The sequence below is a fragment of the Schistocerca nitens genome, chromosome 2 (genome assembly GCF_023898315.1).
Source record: "Schistocerca nitens isolate TAMUIC-IGC-003100 chromosome 2, iqSchNite1.1, whole genome shotgun sequence".
In the NCBI taxonomy this organism is placed as follows: domain Eukaryota; kingdom Metazoa; phylum Arthropoda; class Insecta; order Orthoptera; family Acrididae; genus Schistocerca; species Schistocerca nitens.
The window spans coordinates 716349667-716372762 of NC_064615.1; the positions used below are offsets into that span (position 1 = coordinate 716349667).

Here is a 23096-nt window from a genome sequence, read left to right on the forward strand (position 1 = left end):
TTAACTTACACCAAATGAATTCTTTGTGACCAAACTCATGACTCTGGGAGACCGCAGAGCTGCAGCAGCACTTGCAGCAGTCACCACTATAGAACCACCAAAATACATGTATGTATCTCTAATTCTCTGCTTCACATATTCTGGCCAAAATCTGAAAACAAATGAAGTAATTATAGCAGTACAAAAGCAAATAAAACCTTGCAAATACAGGTAAACAGAGAGAACTTACGTAGCATGGTCAACAGCTCCAGTTTGTTTCGATAGTCCCAAGCCATAGAAACAGAGTGCTCCTAACCCCAGTGCCGCTCCTCCTGCTACAGCTCCTTTGCCAATATTGAATGCTAAAAATTAAGCACAATGTTTTCTGGGATTTATCAAATGAAGTAGAGCACACTAAGATGTGTTAAACATAACTATGAAAAAAAAGTTAAATTAAAAATCTTAGCTAATTAGTATACCATCACTTTTTAGTGGTCTTTTAGTACACATTAGATATGGAGAATATATAGATTTTGTTATTAAAGAACTATTGAGAGTAGGTATAAATGGAAGGAAACTGAATGAAACTTTTAGAATTATCAGAACCCGTAACATGTCAAAATAATATTGCACAATATCTTACAGTTCATGTGTTGCCTCAACTCATTACAGATAGAATTGCAGCCACATCTGAAATTAAAAGGAATGGATATGCTAGCCTAATGTTTCACGTGTTATGTGTGTTGTATGTATACTGTTGTAGAGGAAGGCAGATTCTGGAGAAAGTGAGAATGCTGCCATGCCTGGTGGAATCAGAGAAACTTGCATAACTATGCATGAGCCGCAAAGATGCAACACAGGCAGCTGGAATGGGCTGCTATTTCACACTGAAGTGGCTGAAATCACTAATCCTTACATTATTAAAAGCAGCCTAATGTTCTTCATTTGTTAGTGTTCTTGGTTCCACTATGATTTTACGTGTTGGTAAGAGTAGTATAATTCTGAACAGAGATGAATACAGTGTTAGAAGAAATATATGTTGCTCCGTACCAAATCAGGTTGTAGAGGTATTGGTTAGCCAAGTTCAACCTAGATGTTGATTTCTGATGATATTAACAGTTGAGTCATTATAAATCAGGAATTTGGTGACATTTCCTATGGTTCCAGAGGAAAACTTGTGTGAGGAAGCTTGTTATAAAGGGAGTACATTCAAGTTAGATCCTGTGCAGCTTCAGAGAGCTGCTAAGGCATAGTTATTCAATTCTGACCCAGAAGAGATTTAAATGAGAAGCTGCATTATGACAAGCTGCCTATAGTGGTGTAGGAAGTTTGGGTATTTGTTATTTAGAGCTGGTTTGGCTTCCAGTTCTGTTCCAGTTTTCAAGCTAGTGTCCTGTTGTGACATTCTCGTAGGGAGTGCGTTTCAGTTTCTGACGACCTGTGGTACATGGTACCCAGAAGATCAAAAGGTGACTCTTTGTGCTCAGTTCGCAGGGCAGGCATTAGATAAGTTACTCTAGAACTTTTCAATTTTGTGATACCAGACTCTTAGCCCACAAGCAAACAACTTAACTCCTTAGTTGACAACGTAATATCTGTATACAGTTAATGACTTGTTATTTTGTGTTTCCAAGTAACGAGGTATTTCAATAACACTATTTTTACTATCTGAAATAAAATACAAAGAGAAAAGGTAATAAAAAAGAAAAAGAATATAGTATTTGCTGAATACTTTATTACTCATGATTTAGTTTGCTTTCAACAATGTAGTTAAAAAAAAAAAAAAAAAAATCAGAACTCAAAAGATGATCACATATATAAAGAAATTACATGTGCTTATATGCACATATAATCAGATATTTTAAGTTATCACTGGTATAACTAATGAGTTCATTTTCTAAAATTTATGAAGAAAGGAAAAAAAGAGGACATATTATGGAAGGTATTTCGTTTTGCTTACAGGTAACAAATTATTGGGACAGTTGATGCTATATCACTGACTAATCCATAGCCAAAATTTGTTTATGAGAGATATTAAACTTCGATTAGCAGAAGGATTTTCTGAAATATATGCTATTGTAAGTAAATCTGCACAGGAATTTGCTTGCTTTTAAATACAAAATAAACACTGGGCACATTTTACCTACGATAATCACAGTTTACTAGAAACTTTCTACTGTTACGTATTTGTTTGGGAAGGGCTACAGCCAGTGATATTTTGATTTTTGTATGCCTTTTGCAAAAGGTTCAAGAATACTACAAATATTTAATATTATAGAATATGATTATTTCGTAAATAATGAATTGCACTGGAGAACAGAAAATGTTTAATTAAACTAGTAAAGTACACAAAGTAGGACGGATTTGAATAGTCTGGTACAGTTTTTAAGGCTAAGACAAGGTAGCTGAGAGACTGGTCCTAGTTTTACTATCCAAACTAAAACAAATAGTGGTAGAACAGATAAAAAAATCTGCTGACCAAGTGGCGGCAGAATATGCACATTGAAGGAGGTTATAATTTTGCAAGCTTTTGGAGCCAGTGGCTTCTCCTTCCAGTGGAATGGTTGAAGGGGAAGGAAGAGGGCTGAAGGAAAAGGACAGGAGAAGCCTAAGAAAAGAAGCAGCAGATTTCAGAAAAGTCACCCAGAACCACAGGTCAGGGGAGACTTACTAAACAGGATGAGGAGGAAAGACTGATTGTTGGGAACTGCACCATATGAGATTTGAAAACCTGAGAGCTTAACGGTCGAAGACAGAGTAATATGCAAGACAAATTACAGCTAAAACACTGTGCACGAGTTAATAAGAGTGAAAAGCTATATACATTGTATGTAACATAGGTGGGAGGGTGCAGCAAAAAGTAGACAAGTCAGAAAATGAAATATGTAGAAAACTAGAGTGAAGAAAGGAGTAGTTACTGTGAAGAAATGTTAATACAGAAGAAATTAACGTAAATTAAGGCCAGGTGGGTGGTGAGAAACAAGGACATGGTGTAGCGTTCATTCTCACCCTCGGTGTTCTGAGAAGCTAGTGTCTGGGGGAGGACTCCAGATGGCATGTCTGGTGAAACAGGCACTGAGGTCTTGACTGCATGTTGTAGAGCATGCTCTGCAACAGGATACTGTGTGTTGCTGGTATACAGCCCCCGCCTATGCCCATTCATCCTAACTGATAACTTGGTGGTAGCATTGCCAATGTAAACGGTTGAACAATATTCATGCAATAGCGGGTATATAACGTGCATCATTTCACAGGTGGCTCTTCCATTGATAGTTTATGTTTTGCCAGTCACAGGACTCGTATAGGTTGTGGTAGGAAGGTGCATAGGGCAAGTCTTGCAGTGGGGACAGTCACACGGGTAGGAGCCATAGAGTAGGGAGATGGGTGCAGAAGGATCATAGGGTCTGACAAGGATATTGTGGAGGTTGGAAGGGCGATGAAAAATTATTCTAGATGTTGCAGGCAAAATCTCACACAGAATGGCTCTCTTTTCAGGGCATGATTTTAAGAAGTAATGGCCTTGTCAAAGTAGCTGATTAATACATTCAAGACCAGGATAATAGTGTGTGACAAGTATGTGCTCTGAAGATGTTTTTTGAAGGGATCAGCAATACCAGGATTGGATGTGATGGCTCGGGAAATCTGCTTTTGAACTAGGTTGGTGGGGTAATTACATACAGTGAAGGCTGAGGTGAGATTGGTGGTGTATTGCTGTAAAGAGTCTGCATCCAAACAAATATGTTTGCATCAAATGCAAAGTCTGCATGGGAGGTAACGTTTGACATGGAAAGGATGCCAACTGTTAAAGTGTAAGTACTGTTTGTAGCGGGACTTTGAATTTCGCCGCGCTACATTCGTTCCCTCAGATATAAATATCCCGTCGCAGCAGTATGAGCGCTCGACGGCAGAGAGAAAATACCAAAATTGTAACCTTTTTTGTTTTTCTATCCGTTTTCAATTGTCTCTTGATAGCCGTAGCTTAAGGCAGACGTGAGCTGATTAAGACGAATAAACTTATTAATGTGTAGACATTGTGGAAGTTATTATGAAATTCGGAGGATGGAGAGAAGCAACTAAAATAAATTGTATTTAAGAGCAAGACGGTTTTGTGCACATTATAAATTCCTGGACAATGAAACTTACTGCAAGATTTCGGAGCCGACTTTTCACCCAGAAATGAAGGAGACGCCGCAAGAAAGAAGACAAGTTAACCTGGTAAAGGATGATTTATCTACGCCACTTCCCCCTGTCAGTTACATTCTGTTATTCTCTGTTCCTTTTCAAAAAATTGTGTAGTGGAAATTGGTTTAACTTTTGCTCAAAAACGCCACAAGGACCACCCCAACAATAGATTTTCTGTAATACGAAGTCCGATTAGCTTTTCATTCTTTCCCTTTTTCACGGTCTCTCTCTCTTCTCACATTTATCTTTTTTTATTAAACCAATACATGTTGTTTGTTAGTGTGTTTAACATGGGCAGAAGTGTGTAGCTGACCTCCAATGAGGACGAGATCAACATCAAGCAAAGTGGCACAGGATTCGGAATAGGACCATGTGAAATTTAATGGGGAGAAGGTATTCAGAGATTCCAGGAATTAAACGGGTCAGCCTTACAATGAATCCATATGGAAAAGGTGACATCAATATACCTAAACCAAACTGGGGGCTGACTACTAATGGATCCCAGAAAAGCCCCCTCCAAGTGACCCATGAAAAGGATGGCATAGGAAGGAGCCATCCTGGTTCTCATGGCCATACCCCTGATGTGTTTGTATGTCTGCCCCTCAAAGGTGAAGTAGTTGTTGGCAAGTATAAAGTTGATTAAGGTGAGCAGAAAGGATGTCACAGGTTTGGAATCAGGGGAGCACGGACTGAGGAAATGTTCAGCAGCAGACAGACCATGTACGTGGGGGATGTTGGTGTAGAGGGAGGTGGCATCAATCTTGACAAGCAATGTGTGTGGTGGACATGGATCTCAGATTATGTATGACATGGTTGGTGTCTTTGGTATAGGAGGAAAGTCTGTACTATGGGTTGCAGGTGCTGAACAACTAAGGTAGATATGTTTGGTGGATCTTTTGAAGCCAGCAACTAAAGGATGGCCAAGAGGATTGGTTTTGTGGATGTGAGGAAGAAGGTAAAAGGAGAGGGTGCATGGTTTGGGTGGGGTAATAAGTTCTAGGATTGAGTTGTTAGTCCACACGAGAGGCCCGAGGTTTTAAGGATGAACTGCAGGTCAGTTTGAATCACAGGGATGGGATCTTGATTGCAGATGCAGTATGCAGAGGTGTCAGGTAGCTGGTGTAGAGCTTTCCTAACATACTCCTTTTGGTCAAGCACTACAGTGGTAGATCCTTTACCTGCTGCAAGGATAATGATGGAGTAATCAGCTTCTAGGGAACACTGAGCCTGGAGTACTGTAAAGGACAGGTTAGGGTCATGTTGTAGGGACCTGAGGAAGGGTTGTAAAGCAATACTGGTTGTGAGGAATTCTTGGCATGCTTGTAAGGGATGATTTTGAGGTAGTAATGGTGGATCAAGTTGAGATCGTGGCTGGAAGTGTTCAAGGCAGGGTTCAATGTCAAGTTTGATGTTGGAATGGTTTTTGGATTGGGTTGCAAAGTGATATTTCCACTTGACATTACATGTGAAAAAAGATGGGTCCTTCACCAAGGCAGCATGATTAAATGCAGCTTTAGAGCTGGAAGTGAGACCCTTGGATAATACAGATAATTTAGGAGGGGAGAGTGCTTTAGATGAGAGGTTGAGAATACTATGCTGTTGTGACTGGTTCTTGTATTTACGGGTTATTCTTGGTCTGGGAGGCAGTGGCGAAGGCTGTGGGATGTTAAGGAGGTTGTCCAAGCTTTGTTTATAAGAGAGGAGTAGTGGTTGATGGTGTGGCTGTTTAGGGAGCTGCATAGGGACAGGAAGGGAAACAACTGTTCAAGTAGTTTAGGAGAAGGTGGGATAACTAATTGAGGTGAAGTCTGGAATGTTATTGCAGTTTAAAGTCGACTTGGCAGATGATACCATCCAAGGAAACATAAGGGCAGATCACTGTAGGATTTAGTAGGAGAAAAGTTTGAATTGGCAGATGAGGCATGTAGTTCACAGATTAGCCGGATAAGAACAAAAGATTGCTGTATTTGATATTGTAAAAGAACCTGGTATAGAGTAGGATTACATCCTGGAATGGGGACTTTCAATGTTATGCGTTTTGGAGTAACTCCAAGGGACAAGTGAACCTGTGCCACTGAAGGCCAGCTACACACTTCTGTCCACATTAAACCTACTGACAAACAACAGTACTTAAATTTGTCAGTTGCCCTCCTTTCCATGTCAAAATTCCCTCCCATACAGCCCTGGCATTCAAGGCAAACACAATTATTCAGATGCAGTCTCTTTACAGCAATACACCACACTCACCTTAGCCTTCACTGGACATAATTATCCCACCAACTTAGATCAAAAACATTTTCTGGGCCCTCACATCCAATCCTGGTACTGGTGATCCCTTCAAAAAACATCTTTGGAGCTTACACTTGTCACACACTATTATGCTGGTCTTGAATGTATTAATCAGCTATTTTGACAAGGCCATGACTTCCTAAAATCATGCCCTGAAATGAGATCCATTCTATCAGATTTTGCCCGCCAGACCTAGAATAGTTTTTCCACTGTCCTGTGCAGTGTTAGCTTTCCACAAACTGCAGTAACGCTACAAAGACTAGTTACTAATAATACTAGTGCAAGAAATGTATACTGTCAGAAACTACATAAATCCGTGCACACAGCTTAAATCCGTGCACACAGCTCAACACTGCTAGAGGTGAAACCAATTCTTACTCATCACATATGGCAGCTGTAGATACTTCCAGGAAGCTCAACTTTCCCCACCACGAAGATATTTCACTTTTCAGTTTACGGACAGGTTACAGTTCCCTGTATTTCCTGTACAGTTTTCTTATGCGAGTAGACAAAATAATGTCACTGAGCTCGAGTCTATATACTGGAGTTATTTTCAGCTTATTAAATGAGTATTTGTAGTTGTTGAATGAACTTACTGTAAAATATGTTCCTATCAACTATGGCTAAGAGGTGTCTAACTTAAGGGAGGATGTAATGGATTTTGGTCCAAAAAAAATCAATTTTTCAAAAACATCATTGTTTTGATCTACACAGTTTAATCTATGTTGTGAGTGAATTTTACGGTGATAGCAGCTTTAGAAATGCCTTTAAATTGTTAAACTGATTAACTCTGCACTGGTGGCACTTCCACCTTTTATGACATTTGGGAAACTGCTTGCTTCAGTGGAATTTTTGTCAGTGTGAAGCCTATTTTCTTTCTATATCTTTGCCTGACATCTATATCTCTGGCTAACATCTTTGCTGTAAAACTTTCTTAGATGTGGTTTATTTATGTTTTGACAATACTAACACATATTAGTAGGTGGAAGGCTGAATTCGCAAATCTTTACGTGGAAGTCAAGATTTATGCATAATGGGTGGTGGAAAAGCTGTATTAAGGAAACAGAGGTTTCACAGAAATCAATTTACCAACAAAAAAGAGAAAGCAGCTCGAAATGAAGAACATAAGCTCTCAGCTTCAGTGTCGAAACTTGGGACAGGAAAATTGTACAGGTTCGTGAATGATGTTGGCATGGATACCATTGGAGTCAGACTTATTGATTTAGAGCTTCTCTGCCGGGCTATAAAGGTTTCATCTTCATGGGTTAGCTGTAAAAATACGAAATGCATGATTATTTTTGAAGGGAAAAAAAAGTGGAATAGCTTGTGATTTTAAACTGGTGAGTGGATATGAATTTTTATTTCCCTCCTCCAAAGAAAACTGACACTGGTACCTATCATAGCAATTTTTGGTTAGCATATGCTCTGAGATGCCTTGGACAGGACAGGGAAGGAGGCAATTTATTGTGTGGTTTTCTGAGCATGCCTGCACCCTTGTGCAAAGTTTGGAAAAATAAATAAAGAAATGTCTGATGCCATATGTGATACTGCCAAAGTTTCTATGAAGAAAGCAGTGGAGGAATTGGTGGAAATAAACCAAAAATAAATATATCCTGGGGTAGATATTCATGACAGTGAATCTCCTGCATATGTTACTGACCTGTGCTTGTCTGTAGATGGAACCTGGATGTAAAGGGGTCACACATCTCTGTTATTGGTATTGACTCTGGCAAAGTTTTAGATGTAGAAATTATGTTTAAATACTGCCACCAGTGTGCAACAAGGAAAATGTTCAACAATGAAGACAGTGAGAAACTGTAGCAAGAAAAGCATGCAGTAGCATGCTCTAAAAATTATAGTGGCTCTAGTGTGGACATGGAGGCTACTGCAGTTGTGAGGATATTCTCCAGATCTGAGGACCAGTACAGTGTTAGATATACTAAATACTTTGATGATGGGGACTCTTCAAAGCTGTAACAGATAAAAATCCATACAACACAACAATAGAACAGCTGGAATGAGTTGGCCACATCCAAAAGAGGCTTGGTGGTAGGCTTCTTCGCTTGCTGAAAGAAAGGTGAAGTACTTGAGGATGGAAAACCACTAAGAGGAAAAGGCAGGTTTACTCTAAAATAAATGGATTCTCTTCAATTATTTTATGGGAGAGCTATCAGGAAAAATCACACATAATTTAGAGGCAATGAGGCATGCTGTGTGGGCAGTTTTCCCCCCACAAACTATCCACTGAGCAAACACCAATGCACAATCTGTGTCCGAAAGACGATTGGAGTAAGTTCAACAACAGAAATGAGACGCATTCACATAAACACTCATTCACCCTGATTTACTGAGGAAGTGTCTTCATGGAAAGACAAAAATGCAAATGGAAGCCTCAATAATTTACTTCGGATTAGATGCTCAAAAAGGACATTTTGTCGACTAAGTACTCAATATAGGTGTCTATGATGCAGTTTTATGTTAACAATAATGGACATAATGGCAGAACTGAAGTGCTGAAGAGAGTTGGTATAGGTCAAGAAAGCTAAGAGATCAGTGTTTTACCTGCAAATGCAGGCCATTAGAAGTCTTTTCTCAAAAAGTATACGCGTTAATGCTATGAAATTTTCAGGAACTGTTCGCAATGTGGTGCTGTCTCCTTCGAACTAAAAAACAAGAGATCCTCCAATTACATTCTGATTTTTAGATGATTGTATGTAGATAAGCTTAATTTTGTATGTACAAAAATTTAAAAACTCCGTTAATGATACAATTTGTACCGTAAGTTAATAACCGTAGTCAGTGGTCTTATAACCTTCTCCGGACACTACATTAAAATTTTCAGACTAATTACATGATTAGAATTTGAATTATGGCTTTTTATAAAAAAAGACAATAAAAAATTAAAAATTCAAATTTCTGGCAAGATATTAATCCTGCATATTTTTGTTATATTTATCCGTTAAAACACAGCTCTTTTGCTTTACACATGCAAAATTTTAGATTTGTACATTAATAAATATGGCTATGTGATTTTTTAAATAAATGTTTACATTTTCCATTACATCCCCCCTCCCCCTTTATATGTGATGTCAGTGACCTTTGTAATTTTGAAAGGGGGGGGGGGAGATTTGATTGCTACATGTGGCACTTGGCTGCCATCTGTCTTCAACAGGGTATTGTAAAGCTGTGTATTTGTGTTGTCACTCTGTGGTAAATTAATGAATGACCAGAAAGTTACTGAACTTATCTCACTATTAATTACACTACTGGTCGACTGCATAAATCTCTTCCATTCAGTAATTGCAGACACCTGAGTGGGCTGCACTGAGAGGAGCCCCTTACCACAAATCCACAGTATATTTTGGAAAATTGGTGTGAATGTGTCTGGTGGAATTTTTTTTTTTACCATATTAAGGTCTACGAAAGTAATCTGTTGTAATGAATTACTTATGTTGAAAAATCTGAAGTTCCGATACATGTAGGACACCTTCCTGTGTTTGAGAGGAGAGATCTATTTGTGTTGCAGTAGCATAGAGAATTTAAGCCTCTGGTCCTCTTCAAACATTTGGCAATACATTTGATATCCCAAATGCTGTGGAGTATTTCAGTCAGTGATAGCAGAAAATGAAATTAACATTGTCAAATATACAGGGTGGTCCACTGATAGTGACTGGGCCAAATATCTCATGAAATAATCATCAAACGAAAGAAACTACAAAGAACAAAACTCGTCTAGCTTGAAGGGGGAAACCAGATGGCGCTGCCATAGGTCAAACGGATATCAACTGCATTTTTTAAAATAGGAACCCCCATTTTTTATTACATATTTGTGTAGTATGTAAAGAAATATGAATGTTTTAGTTGGACCACTTTTTTCGCTTTCTGATAGATGGCGCTGTAATAGTCATGATACTAGAAGCAAAAAAGTCGCAATAAACATACGATTGAAAATGTATACCTTAAGAGCTACTAGCAGTTTTCCCCATCTTCAATCTGTGAAACAAATCTATTCTACTGCAAGTTCTTTGCTTTACATATTTTTGGAAACTGGTAGTATGGTCCAAAACAAGAAAAAAAAAATCCTATCAGCATGTGCTATCAAATGCATTCCTTAAGAGCTATGAGCACTTGTTCATCTTTTTTTACTTTGAAACACAACTCTTCTAATGATCAAGTGCTCGTAACATTTGAGATATGCATTTTAGAGCACATGTTTGCTGGACATTTTTTTCTTATTTTGGTCCTTACTACCACTTCCCAAGCAAACAACTTGCAGTTGAAGAGATTTGTTTCACCGTATCAAAGATGAAAAATTGCTCGTAGTTCTTAAGGTATGCATTTTCGACCCTATATTTACCGACACTTTTTTGTTTCTAGTATCAAGTACTTTCAACTGTATGCATTTATGCCATTAATTATGATACACCCTGTATAAACACAAGTTCAGTGAAGTCATTTTGTCTACTCACATGAGACAACTGGACAGGAAATGTTGCATAATGGAAAGTGCACAGTGCTCAAAGTTGCCTTTCCTGAAAGAATGCTACAGCTGCTGCACAGGACAACTGAGAATCAGTTTTCCCTCTAGCAGTGTAGAACAGTGTGCCCAAATTACGTAGTTTCTGTCCATTTGTTTTTCTTGATTTTGTATTATTAATAACTCATATCTATATTCCATGTATTGTTTATGCACTTTGTACAAAGTTAACAACCCCTAGGCACATCTTAGCACTGTGTTGCAAGTGTTTCGTACGCTGTGTTCTGGAGGCTTTGTGTAACTTTGAGCAACACCCTGTAGTTGCTTCTTGTGGTGTAATGGAGTAGACAGAGTGGGGAAGCAAATGCTTACTCTTCAGTTATCAGACCTGTGAAGGAGGGAAGTGCAAGACCACAACGCAGTGACCTACTTTCTCTACCTTCTAACCATCACCGCAACCCTTCACTATTCTATAACCTCGGAACACAATTTATCCCTTAATACGGTGTAGTGTAATTTATCGCTTTGATGAAGTGATGTGTGGCACATGAATTTTTCTAACTTACAATGACTGTCATTATAAAAAGTTTATATTCGTAATGTATTAGCTAATCTACTGTTTGGATAGATGTTTTATTTATGCACACATATCGCAAGATAGATGGATGCAGTATACCTGCAAGCTGGGATGACAATAAACATCGTATTTCGTTTGCAATACCTGCTGGTTGGGTAGTTAATTCTGTGACGTCAGTTCCTGTGTTTGAGGCAAGGAGTGAGACAGACGAAGAGCAGCCCTGGCAATGCTCGAGACATCAAGGGAAAAGAGAAAATGTGTTATATGGACACTTAATTGAAATCTGTAGATTAAGATGGGGCATTGGTGAATTCTTCTCGGGTTATCAGCCAAGTGGTGGCATCGTCTTGTCGCAAACACTCGGCTGATAACCCGAGAAGAATTCATCAGTGGAATACGCTGAGAAAGACTGCAATCACGTAAGATGGACCATTTTTGGACTTCTTCCTTGTCAATGTTACTGGTGAGTGTGCTGAAATAGTAAGGTGAGCAAGCTAGAACAACAGGAAGGCTTAGCTCCCGATCAGACTTTACTTCATCACTTGATGGCATGGTAAAATACCAGGGGAGCATCACATGTGACTGTCAACAACGCACCAGATCAAACATGGCTTTGCTGGAAGTAAATAAAATTAATGAAGAGCAAGACTAGTAACAAGAAATTTGAAATTTCAAGGAGAATTGGTGAATTTTAAATATGCAGATTTGTGGAAATTGACGCCTGTTGTCAATGGTAACAAAGATGAACAGCAAAGATTACGTTGCAGTGGAAAATTAACTGCTAATATTGCGGAGCAAGAATTCTGGACACATATGGGTAGCTAGCAAACAATTATTAAGGCCTTTAAATACAATTAAGATGGAGAAAAAAAAAACTAGACCATGAGATAGAAGATTTCGACTGCAATCAGTATACAGCAGCAGTTGTGGATTGCAGCTGTGGCATGTCAACCTACAGCGGTGACAATATCTACTGCACAATCATTTTCGGTGATACAGCATGACCTACACAACGATATAGCTTCCTGCTGGCATCTAGTCATGCTAAAATACAGGTTGGTTAGTATCTAAAGTTGGTAAGTAGTAACTACTTCTTCTTCTTCTTCTTCTTCTTCGGGGGAAAGGGGGGGGGGGGAAGGGTGTATTGAGTTCGCAGAAATGATTAACACCACACGAGAACAACACCGCGTCACATAAAAAAAAGCAAGAACTACAGAATACTATATCGAAGGTACAAATGGAACTTTCCACCTTACCAGAGAAAATAAATTTGGAAATATTGAAACAGTTCAATTTAGTCTGAAAGAAAGTAAATGATCAGTTTAAAGATGTGACCTTCAACTTTAAACAATTAAAAGGTTTAACTTGCAGGAATTTAAAACAATACAGGATCCAATCTCTGGCACTCAAATGAGATTGACAGTGTTGAAACAAAGCAAAGGTTTGAATGTAGGCACTACTCCAGGCTCTACACTTGCTGCACTGGAGGAGCAAGCCGATAATAAAGTACAAGAAAGAACTGAATCATCTATAGGTATACTACTTCTAACATAGAAAGAGAGAACAGAGAGATAACTACAGAAAATTTGTAATGTGTTAACCAAGACTGAAAAGGAATTATACACATTTGACACTGCACGAGTTTGGGAGGTGGGGGGGATTTGAAAGAAGTATCAATTTAACCAAGAATGCTAGCAATTTTTGTTACTACTATGATTGGTTGACTGATCTACACTGTCATCATCGGATTTTTTAACATTATTGGTTGTACACACATGTTACATAACTGAAAGTAACAGTGATGTTGTATCAAATAAAATCTGGCAGGGAACATCAGCATGTCATAAAATAACACACAATCAAAACATACAACATGTTGTGCCAATGACCCAGCACACACTAATCACTTGACACCACAATGGTGACTTTCCTAGTCGCCACTGCGGTGTCAAGCCATTAGCATATGCTGGGACATCAGCACATGTTGTATGTTTTGATTATGTGTTACTTTATGCAACATCACTACATGACTCAGTATTTTAACAAGCATGTACAACTAATAATGATACACGATCCAATGATGACAACACAGATCTGTCGAAACCATAGTAATAAAAAGAACTGCTAGTGATCTTGGACTATCAGCTGAGCTGATCGAGGGATAGCAACTGGGAAATGGAACTACTCTATTCAAACGGTTCCATAGATTTAACTAAGCCTTTACCCAGAAGATGGGATTGATTCGAGGAGTATCGATTTCACATCAAAGCAGCAGGGTGGGGAACAGCTCTTGTTCAAGAATTTGCGTTCCTGGAACTATTTTTAGGAAAAATTTAAAAAGAAGTACTGGTCTCTTAGTGCTCAACAAAAATGGACACTTGAGCTTCTTGATCCAAGGTATTATAATAGCTGAGGAGTGTATTTACAAGTAATTTATGTTCCTAATCATGGAGGAAGGTGTAGTACTTAGTCCAGGGGCATCCTGAAGCACTACTAATAAGGTATCTCTCCTCCAACCTCATGCGGGACCACAGAAACTTACACTCAGTAACAGGAGTTTATAAGTGTATTAATTGGCGTTACATTTAGAGTAAATTTTTAGCTACAAATTACACGGACAATGAAATAAGAATATTGGCAAAGAAAATAAAAAGTTGATCTGAAAACTGATCAATATTTTGGAAAAGAAATTTGTATACATTGTACATATTGTTGTACAAAACACATGAGCTGAGTGCAAATAATTACAGAGTTTAAAGTTATCCTTAATGAATTACTTTACCTGTCAAGTAGACTTTCTCCAGTAGAAGTACTGAATAAAAAGTTCACAGGAGAATCAGTGTGTGCGTGTGTGCATGTGTGCATGTGCTTGTGCACGCTTGTTCCCTTGATGTTGGGAATGGAGCGAACATAACAGGCAATACACTGCGGTGAAACAGAAGTATCATTTTTTTGAAACCCCCCATAATTTTCTTCCATTGTGATATGCAAGTTTAAAATTTGGCTCAAAGGTGCCTACAACCTTCCTCTGTAATGGTTCAAATGTATTGTGGCCTGCGACATCATTCTTGGGTTGGGCAATGGTTCAAATAGCAATGTGACAAAATGTGCGAAAAAAGGCCACATCTCATATTTTCATGTGAGGTGTTAAGTAGGTTAATGGTATCTCATTGGCATCACAACTCCACCCAATGCCATCATGGATTGTCACAATGGCAAGGCTGTTATACCTCATCTAATCCACATTTCACCCCTTCTTTTGGAAACTCTGCAATGGAAGTCAGAATCTCAATACCCAGTATTGAAATCATGCTGTTTTCTTACAGGTGGCTGAGGAAAACAATTTAGACACACCACAGCACAGAAACCAACACAAAAAGCTCTCAGGAAGTGGCATAAAGAGTGTCAATGAAACCACCCCTTCCCTTGAGGCACTGATTTGCACACATTTCGCAGTAAAAAATGACAGTTCTCAATGCGATGAGTGGCAGGACAATGCTCTTGATAACATTCGACACTGCAGATGATTCAGACCTCCTCTAAGAAGATTGTGGAGCTGCAACCCTAATGAACATGATACGATCCCTTTGGAGTGTAGTGCAACAGCAATTTTTGGTCTATTATTTAGGGTGGAACCAGCAGGGCCCATTCACAACCAATCAGCAAAATTTGAACGTGAAGCAGTAAAGGGTGTTTAAGCCCTTTGCCCTTTGGGGGGGGGGGGGGGGGTTGCAACATTGATATATGCATCAATAAAATATAAAATCAAAAAAAGCTAAGACCCCCAAGTTTGTAACATTCTCTGTGCCACCAATGCACCTTTGTTGAGTAAAGACTTCAACATGCATTCTCTGGGCAGTTGCTCGCAGCTGCAACCCCTTTGGTGAGGGTCACTGACGGGTGCCACGCTTTCGCGCAATTACAGGGGAGCTTGTAGGCACCTTTCTTCCAAATTTCAAACTTATATGTGGCAATGGGACACAATTGCTGTAGGGTTTTGAAAAAGACACTTTATTGCTCCTGTAGCGATTAATTTTAGTTGAGATGACATTTTATAAACCCATTTTTGTTTTTTTTTTAATTTATCTAACACAACATCTACCATGGCATGGTTTTATGAAACATTTTTTGAGATTTTCATTGGCCACGGGTGGCACTGGGACGCAGCAGCCGATGTTTTGACATTGGGGCAAGTGCAGAGAGACCTCACTGCCAAACTGCAGCTCCAAGGAATACACCAGACTGAAAATTCCGTGAACCCCAAATGAGCAATGCCAAGGAACAGAATACCAATCTTGGATGTACTCTCTCAGCAAGAACTCCAGTTTACTGATTTTAGTAGTTTCTTTGGTGTACAATGGTTTGAGAACTGTATGGGGGTCCTGCACAATAGGCATTGTCAGAGTTCAATGCAGTATCACTAACACCAAATTCGTATGGCACTCCTGCAGATGGCAACCTTCACTCAAAAGGAACTCTGCAAGGAGAAGTATCCCAAGCCATGAAAAAAATAGTTTCAGATCACTAATGGGACTTATACTTCAAGGTTAATACAATATCTAATCATTATTATAAAGAAATAAGAAGGAGAATATACAACAATATTTAAATGGAAAAGAACAGTCACAAATTTCTGTTTGTGTAACGGCCTAGTAGCACTACCTAAGTGTAACAACTATAAAATGTTAAAAGAATCAAAAGACCTAACATAAATGCTCAGGAAAGTGACATACACCAACTTTAGAAGAAGTTTATTTGATATTTACAATTCATTTGAGGGTTAAATGGAGAGTAAAATTTAACATAAAGACACAACTTGTCACCTTCGATACTAATCCATGAACAAAAATAAATAGAGAAATAAACTAGTGCATTACAGAAGAGCTAGTGGTATGTCATTACTAGTAAGCAGAGCTATAATGTAAGCATTGCATCACTATGATGCACCACAGCTTGCTTTACGAACAACAGAGTACAAGCCCTCAACAGGAGAAACGGTTGCCATACAATGAATTGCTATTAGGTGATGCCTCCAGCACATGGCGAACATCTGATAATAGCAGTATTATCCCATAGGCAGGAACAAAATTTAATTTACAAAGGTTGTGTGTGTGTGTGTGTGTGTGTGTGTGTGTGTGTGTGTGTGTGTGTGTGTGGGCGCGCGCGCGCGCGCGCGCCCCCCAACTAAACGGCAAAATGGATAAACTAGAAAAAGCAATGGAATTAGGCTTTAAACACGAGCACAACACAGATGATTATTTAAAAGTCTAAAAAGTGATAAAGTAACAAAAAAGTTCTATCCTTTATATGTGTGACCATTTGTTAACAAAAAAATGTGCCTCATCCTAAGGTGGCTGTGCTCACCAAAAGGCCTGCAAAAGGAAAAATGAAATGTACAGTATTCAGGATAAAAGTTTTTCATACCTGACAGGAAACTCCCCATCGCACCACCTCCAGATTTAGTGGTAAGATGGCCCAGTGGTGAGCCTATCAAAAACTGTACACAGATCAAGCATGAAAACAGGAAGATGGTATACTGAGCTGTGAAAAAAAAGAAGAAAACTCGAAACAGTGAATGGTACAAGCTGAAGATGTGCAACATCTAGCAAATGTTAACAGCTGCAGCACTGTGCTTACAGGGTCACGGTGTTGGACTGTGAAGCGGGAGGCCCACGGTAAAATCTCCCTTGGTCCAATATTTTCTTTTTTCCCCCTTTTTTTCCCTCCCACAAAATTATGAACTGTCCACCCGGTCATTGATGTGTCCGTTTGCTGTATTCAAATTTGTGTCTATGTTATGGTGTAACGTCTATTTGCAACAGCGAGATGTAAGGAAAGGACCTACAGGCGTATGTGCCTCCTGTTTGTTCTACACAAGTACCACAAATTACGACCCTTGCATTCCGTTTTCGAATTTGCTACTCTTTTATTGCTTTGTTGTAACACAGTCCACATTCGACTATTTGTCATTTTCACTTCTGTGAGAGGTCTATGCGACATCTCGCCTGCTTTCACTATTCATCACATCAACTTGTGACAGTTATATATTCTTACCACATGACTCGTACTCTATAACCAATGTACAGTGTAACAATTGCCAAGACTACAGAAGGAGAACAGACATTTCAGAGACCACACGAAAAGTTCATAATTTTTTTTTTTGTAGAGGGGGAGGGGGGGGGGATGATGATGATGACGAAGAGGAGGAGTGGACACAAGCGAGATTTGAACATGGATCTACCACTTCGCAATCCAACAACGTGACCATACAACCACGACACTATGATTCTTGCACATCTCAAGCTTGGACTTTCTACTTTGCTTCTTTTTTCACAAATCAGTAGACCTTCCTGTTTTCATGTCTGATCTGTGTTCAGTTTTTGACAGGTTCTCCATTGGGCCATTTTATCACAAAATCTGAGGGGGACGTGATGGGGAATTTCCCTTGTGAGTGACTCGAAGTTAAGGTTGATTTATAAACTTTAAAATTTACAGCACAGGAAATGTCAACTGAAACTTCCAGAGACATATTGGACATTTTGCGAGATAACATTAGGGTCTTTTCGTAGGTGTAAAAGAATGACGCGTACCTAGAATTTTTGGGCATTATGAGACAAGCATAGACATCCACTCGGGCATAGTGGGAGATGGTTGGTTGGTTTAAATGAGGGGGCAAAGGGACCAAACTACGAGGTCATCGTTCCTTGTTCCTAATAAAATAATGTCACAGGTGTGAGAATAAAATAGACGAGACGTATAACACAAAGTGGAAACAAAGGAAAGACCACAAGAATGAAGGAAAGGCAACAAACACTAAAAGGAACAAAAGAGGACAAGAGAACAACAACAGAGAGAGATACAAAAAAACAGTTAGAAGAGAGTAAAACAAGGAAGCAAATTCCAGCGGCTAGCCGACCACGAAAATAAAAAGGAAAAGCCACCCACCCTGCAACACATTAAAACTTTCCCCTAAAAGCACTAGGGTGGAGGACACAGAACGACAAAGGACAGGCGCTAAAACTCAGATCGAATCATAAAACCCACCCTCACAGATGAAACGTAAAATCAAATCAATCAATGAGGTGTTGTCTGCTAAAATCAATGATAAGGAGTCCGGCAACCAAAGATGAAGTGGCAGGGCAGCCACAGGAGGACATAGCAGAAGAATATGGGCCACTGTCAACCGGGCACCGCACCGACACTGAGGTGGGTCTTCACGGCACAGGAGGTAGCCGTGGGTCCCCATGCATGGCCAATGCGGAGCCTGCAGAGAACCACAGAGTCCCTGTGAGATGCCCTCATCGAGGACTTCCACACATTCATGGTCCCCTTAATGGATCGCAATTTGTTGTGCATACTGAAATTTTGCCATTCCATCTCCCAAAGCTGAATAACCTAGTGGCGTAATACCAAACACAGGTCAGTTGTGGGGCTGCCGATCTCCGGAAGTGGTTTCTGTGTAGCCTTTTTGGCCAGCCTGTCTGCAAGTTCATTTTCTGGGATTCCGACATGACCAGGGGTCCAGATGAACACCACTGAACGACTGGACCGTTCCAGGGCATAGATGGACTCCCAGATGGACGTTACCAAAAGATGACGAGGGTAGCACTGGTCAATAGTTTACAGGCTGCTCAAGGAGTCGGTACATAAAAGAAAAGACTCCCCAGGGCATGAATGGAGATACTGAAGTGCACGAGAAGTGGCCACCTGCTCTACAGTGAATACACCCATCTGGTAAGGAATGCCGTTCAATATGGCCACCGTGCACAGAGGCAAAGCCAATGCGACCATCGACAATCGAGCCAACGGTGTAAACCACTTCACAGCCCCAAAACATGCCAAGAAACGAGAGGAAGTGACAGCGGAGAGCAGCAGGGTGAATGGGGTCCTTAGGGCCACGTGAAAGGTCCAGACGAAGCTGCGGCCGACGTGTACACCGTGGAGGCGTACATGAACGGACCGCAAGTAGAGGTGGTAAAGGGAAGGACTCCAGTTTGGAGAGAAGGAACCGCAAGCGAACCGCAATCGTTAGCCAGGACCTGGGCCACCGACGTGGGAGATGGACTGCCATGGGCGGGTAAAGGAGACGGTAATTCGTATGCTCAGGGGAACTACGAATGTGTGCTTCGTAACTGGCGAGCAGTTGCACACTTCTGATCTGCAATGGAGGGACACCAGCCTCCACCAGCACGCTGGTCACTGGAATCGTCCTAAAAGCTCCTGTCGCTAGTCGAACCCAACAGTGGTGCACAGAGTTGAGTAAAGGCAACGCTGAAGGCACTGCCGAACCATAAACCACACTCCTATAGTCAATTCGGGATTGGACAAGGGCTCTGTAGAGCTGCAGCAGTGTAGAGTGATCTGCACCCCAATTAATGTTGCTCAGGCAACAGAGGGCATTGAGGTGCTGCCAGCACTTCTGCTTAAGCTGACGAAGATGAGGGAGCCAAGTTAATCGAGCATCAAAAGCCAGTCCTACGAATCGATATGTCTCCACTACAGTGAGTGGATCGTCATTGAGGTAAAGTGCTGGTTCCGGATGAACGGTAAGACACTGACAGAAGTGCACGACAACTTTGCGGCTGAAAACTGGAAGCCATGGGCTAGAGCCCATGGCTCCGCCTTGTGGATGACTCCCCGTAGGTGCAGCTCAGCAACACCAGTACTGGAGCAGCAGTATGAAATGCAGAAATCATCTGCATACAGGGAAGGTGAGACCGAGGGCCCAACAGCTGGTGCTAGACCGTTAATGACCACACTTAATACAGAGCCCTGCAAGACTCCATTCTCCTGGATATAGATGGAACAATGGGAAGCACCAACTTGGACACAGAAAGTACAGAGCATCAGGAAGTTTTGGATAAAAATTGCAAGTGGGCCCCGGAGACCCTACTCATACAATGTGGCAAGGAATGATGTCACAAGGTCATGTCGTATGCTTTACATAAGTCAAAAAAGATGGCAACCAGGTGTTGCCGATAACTATCCACATCAAGCAGGTTTTTACCGGGTTTTAGCAACGGAATGATGGTGCACTCCGGCCACTGTGATGGAAAGACACCATCGCACCACAGATCCGGTTGAAGATGACGAGGAAATGGTGCTTTTAGTCAGATGAGAGACGTTTAATCACCTGGCTGTGGATCCGATCAGGCCCAGGAACTGTGTTGGGGCAATGTGCAAGGTCACTGAGGAGCTCCCACTATGTAAATGAGTGCGTTATAGGATTCAATGCAACGTGTAGGGAATGAGAGGACGTTTGCTTCCACCCGCCGTTTGAGAGTGCCAAAGGCTGGGGCGTAATTCTCAGACACAGAGGCTCGAGCAAAGTGCTCAGCTAAGTGCTCCGCAATCGCATTTGCGTCAGTAGATAACACACCATTTATGATAACACCAGGGACACCTGTTGGTGCCTGGGACCCGAAAAGACCTTTGATCGTTGCCCAGACTTGGGAAGGTGACACATGACATCCAATGGTTGAGACGTATCTCTCCCAACACTCCTGCTTCCATTGTTTGATAAGGCGGCAAACACGGGCACGGAGCCATTTAAAAGCTATGAGGTGCTCCTTTGCCGCATATGCTGCTGTAGAGCTGGTCAACGCTCCTTAATTGCTTCAGCGACTTCCTGCGACCACCAAAGGACTGCCTTACACCTGGGGCACCCTAGAGAATGAGGGATCGCATTTTCTGCCACAGAAACAATTGTTATAGTCACCTGCTTAACCATCACATCAATGTTACCGTGTGGGGGAGATTCAACGGTGACAGCAGAGGTGAAAGTTTTCAAGTCTGCCTTGTTTAAAGCCCATCTGGGCAGGCGTCCATGGACCTGATGCTGGGGCAGTGACAGGAAGATGGGGGAAGTTGTCACTACCACACAGGTCGTCATGTGCTCTCCAGTGGATAGACGGGAGAAGTCCTGGGCTGCAAATTGATAAATCAATGGCTGAGTAACTACCATGAGCTACACTGAAATGTGTGGCGGCCCCAGTGTTTAAGAGACAGATGTCGAACTGAGACAGTAAAATTTCAACACCTCTGCCTCGGCCAGTAAGCATGGTGTCACCCCACAAGGGGTTATGGGTGTTAAAATCTCTCAAATGTAGGAAAGGTTTAGGGAGTTGATCAATCAGTGCACCTAATACATTCAGGGGTACTGCACCATCTGGAGGAAGATATACTTTGCAGCCAGTTATTTCCTGCGTCATCCATATTCTGACAGCCACAGCTTCAATAGGGGTCTGAAGGGGCACAGTTTCACTACAGACTGAGTTTAGGACATAAAGGCAAACTACACATGACACTCAATTATAGTCACTACATTTCCTGTAATATCCTTTACAGCCGCAGAGGGAAGGGGTCCGCATTGCCGGGAACCAGGTTTCCTGGAGGGCAATGCAGATAGCAGATGTAAAGCTTAACAGCTGCTGTAGGGGACAGGTGTAGTCTTCCGGCTCAGAGGTGACTTGGGTTGCCAGAACTGCTGGTGCCAAAACTGTTGTAGCAGGGGCATAAGATTATGTCATACGCACAGGATGCAGGCGTTCAAATTTTCTCTTAGCCTCAGTGTAGGTCAGTCAGTCCAGGGTCTTGTACTCCACGATTTTCCTTTCTGGAGAATCCTGCAGTCTGGCGAGCAAAGTGCATGGTGCTCTTTGCAGTTGATACAGATGGGAGGCGGGAGCGAGTAACTCCCGTGACTGGGCAAAGGATGCTGTTTTGATCAAGACAGACCCAGATCTCATTTTGGACAAGCCCTCCAAATGCTCAACAAAAAACTGAGGCTTCATTGTCATGAAAGATTCCCTATCAGCTCTCGAACATACAAGGTGCCGGGGCAAATAAGATCCGCTGCCATCCTTAGCCTGATGTTCCTACCATGGTGTGGCCAGGGAGGGGAACGATTTGGGGTCGTACTTCTGTGTGTTGAACTGAGCTCGTGATTGCTTTGAGACTGCTGGTGTTTCACCACCAGCAAGAGATGATGGACTACGTTTCACTGCGTCATCCACCCTGATGCCACCCACTCCGACCAGGGGCCCCTCCCCACGGGCGCCACCCAGCCACAGCAGAGGCCACCTGGCAGGATGGCCATTGCCAGGTGTCCCGATGCCCCAGGGGGATGGATATCTACTCCTTGACATACGTGGGGAGTTAATGGTGCAGGCATCAGCAGAGTGATCCGTGTGTGGTCAGGGGGCTACAAACAACAGGGAACATGGCGGCCTCACCTCAACGGACTAGCTACCATGCTGGATATCAGGTCCACAGCCATCATCTACGCAGAAAGCGACACTGCATAGTGCATGGTGGAAAATGCACCCAGGAAGGTGTCCTCGCTCAAGAAATGGAGAATGGGCGGGACTGCAATGCGATGATGAGAAAGTGGGCTAAAGATCTCAATGCATGTTGGACACTATGCACCATGTAAGGCACCCTTCCCCAATTGACTCGCTCTTTGGGAAAATTTTGAAAAATGGAGGTCAAACCCTACAGGGGACCATGACAAAGGATGAAACCTGTGAAACTCCTTTTGAGTCACCTCTGACGACACGCAGCAATACCTCTGGCCTATTCTAACCCCCAGAC

General features: G+C 41.4%; 1 protein-coding gene across 2 annotated transcripts in view; it reads right to left on the reverse strand.

Moving 5' to 3' along the window:
- LOC126236891 (growth hormone-inducible transmembrane protein-like) overlaps nucleotides 1-23096 on the reverse strand; it is an 88326-nt gene that overhangs the window by 36410 nt on the left and 28820 nt on the right. For both annotated transcript variants that reach the window (XM_049946526.1, XM_049946527.1), the window contains exons 3-4: nucleotides 230-341; nucleotides 10-151 (exon numbers count right to left, since the gene is read on the reverse strand). In XM_049946526.1, coding sequence (XP_049802483.1) covers nucleotides 10-151; nucleotides 230-341 — 254 coding nt within the window. The remainder of the gene's footprint in view (nucleotides 1-9; nucleotides 152-229; nucleotides 342-23096) is intronic.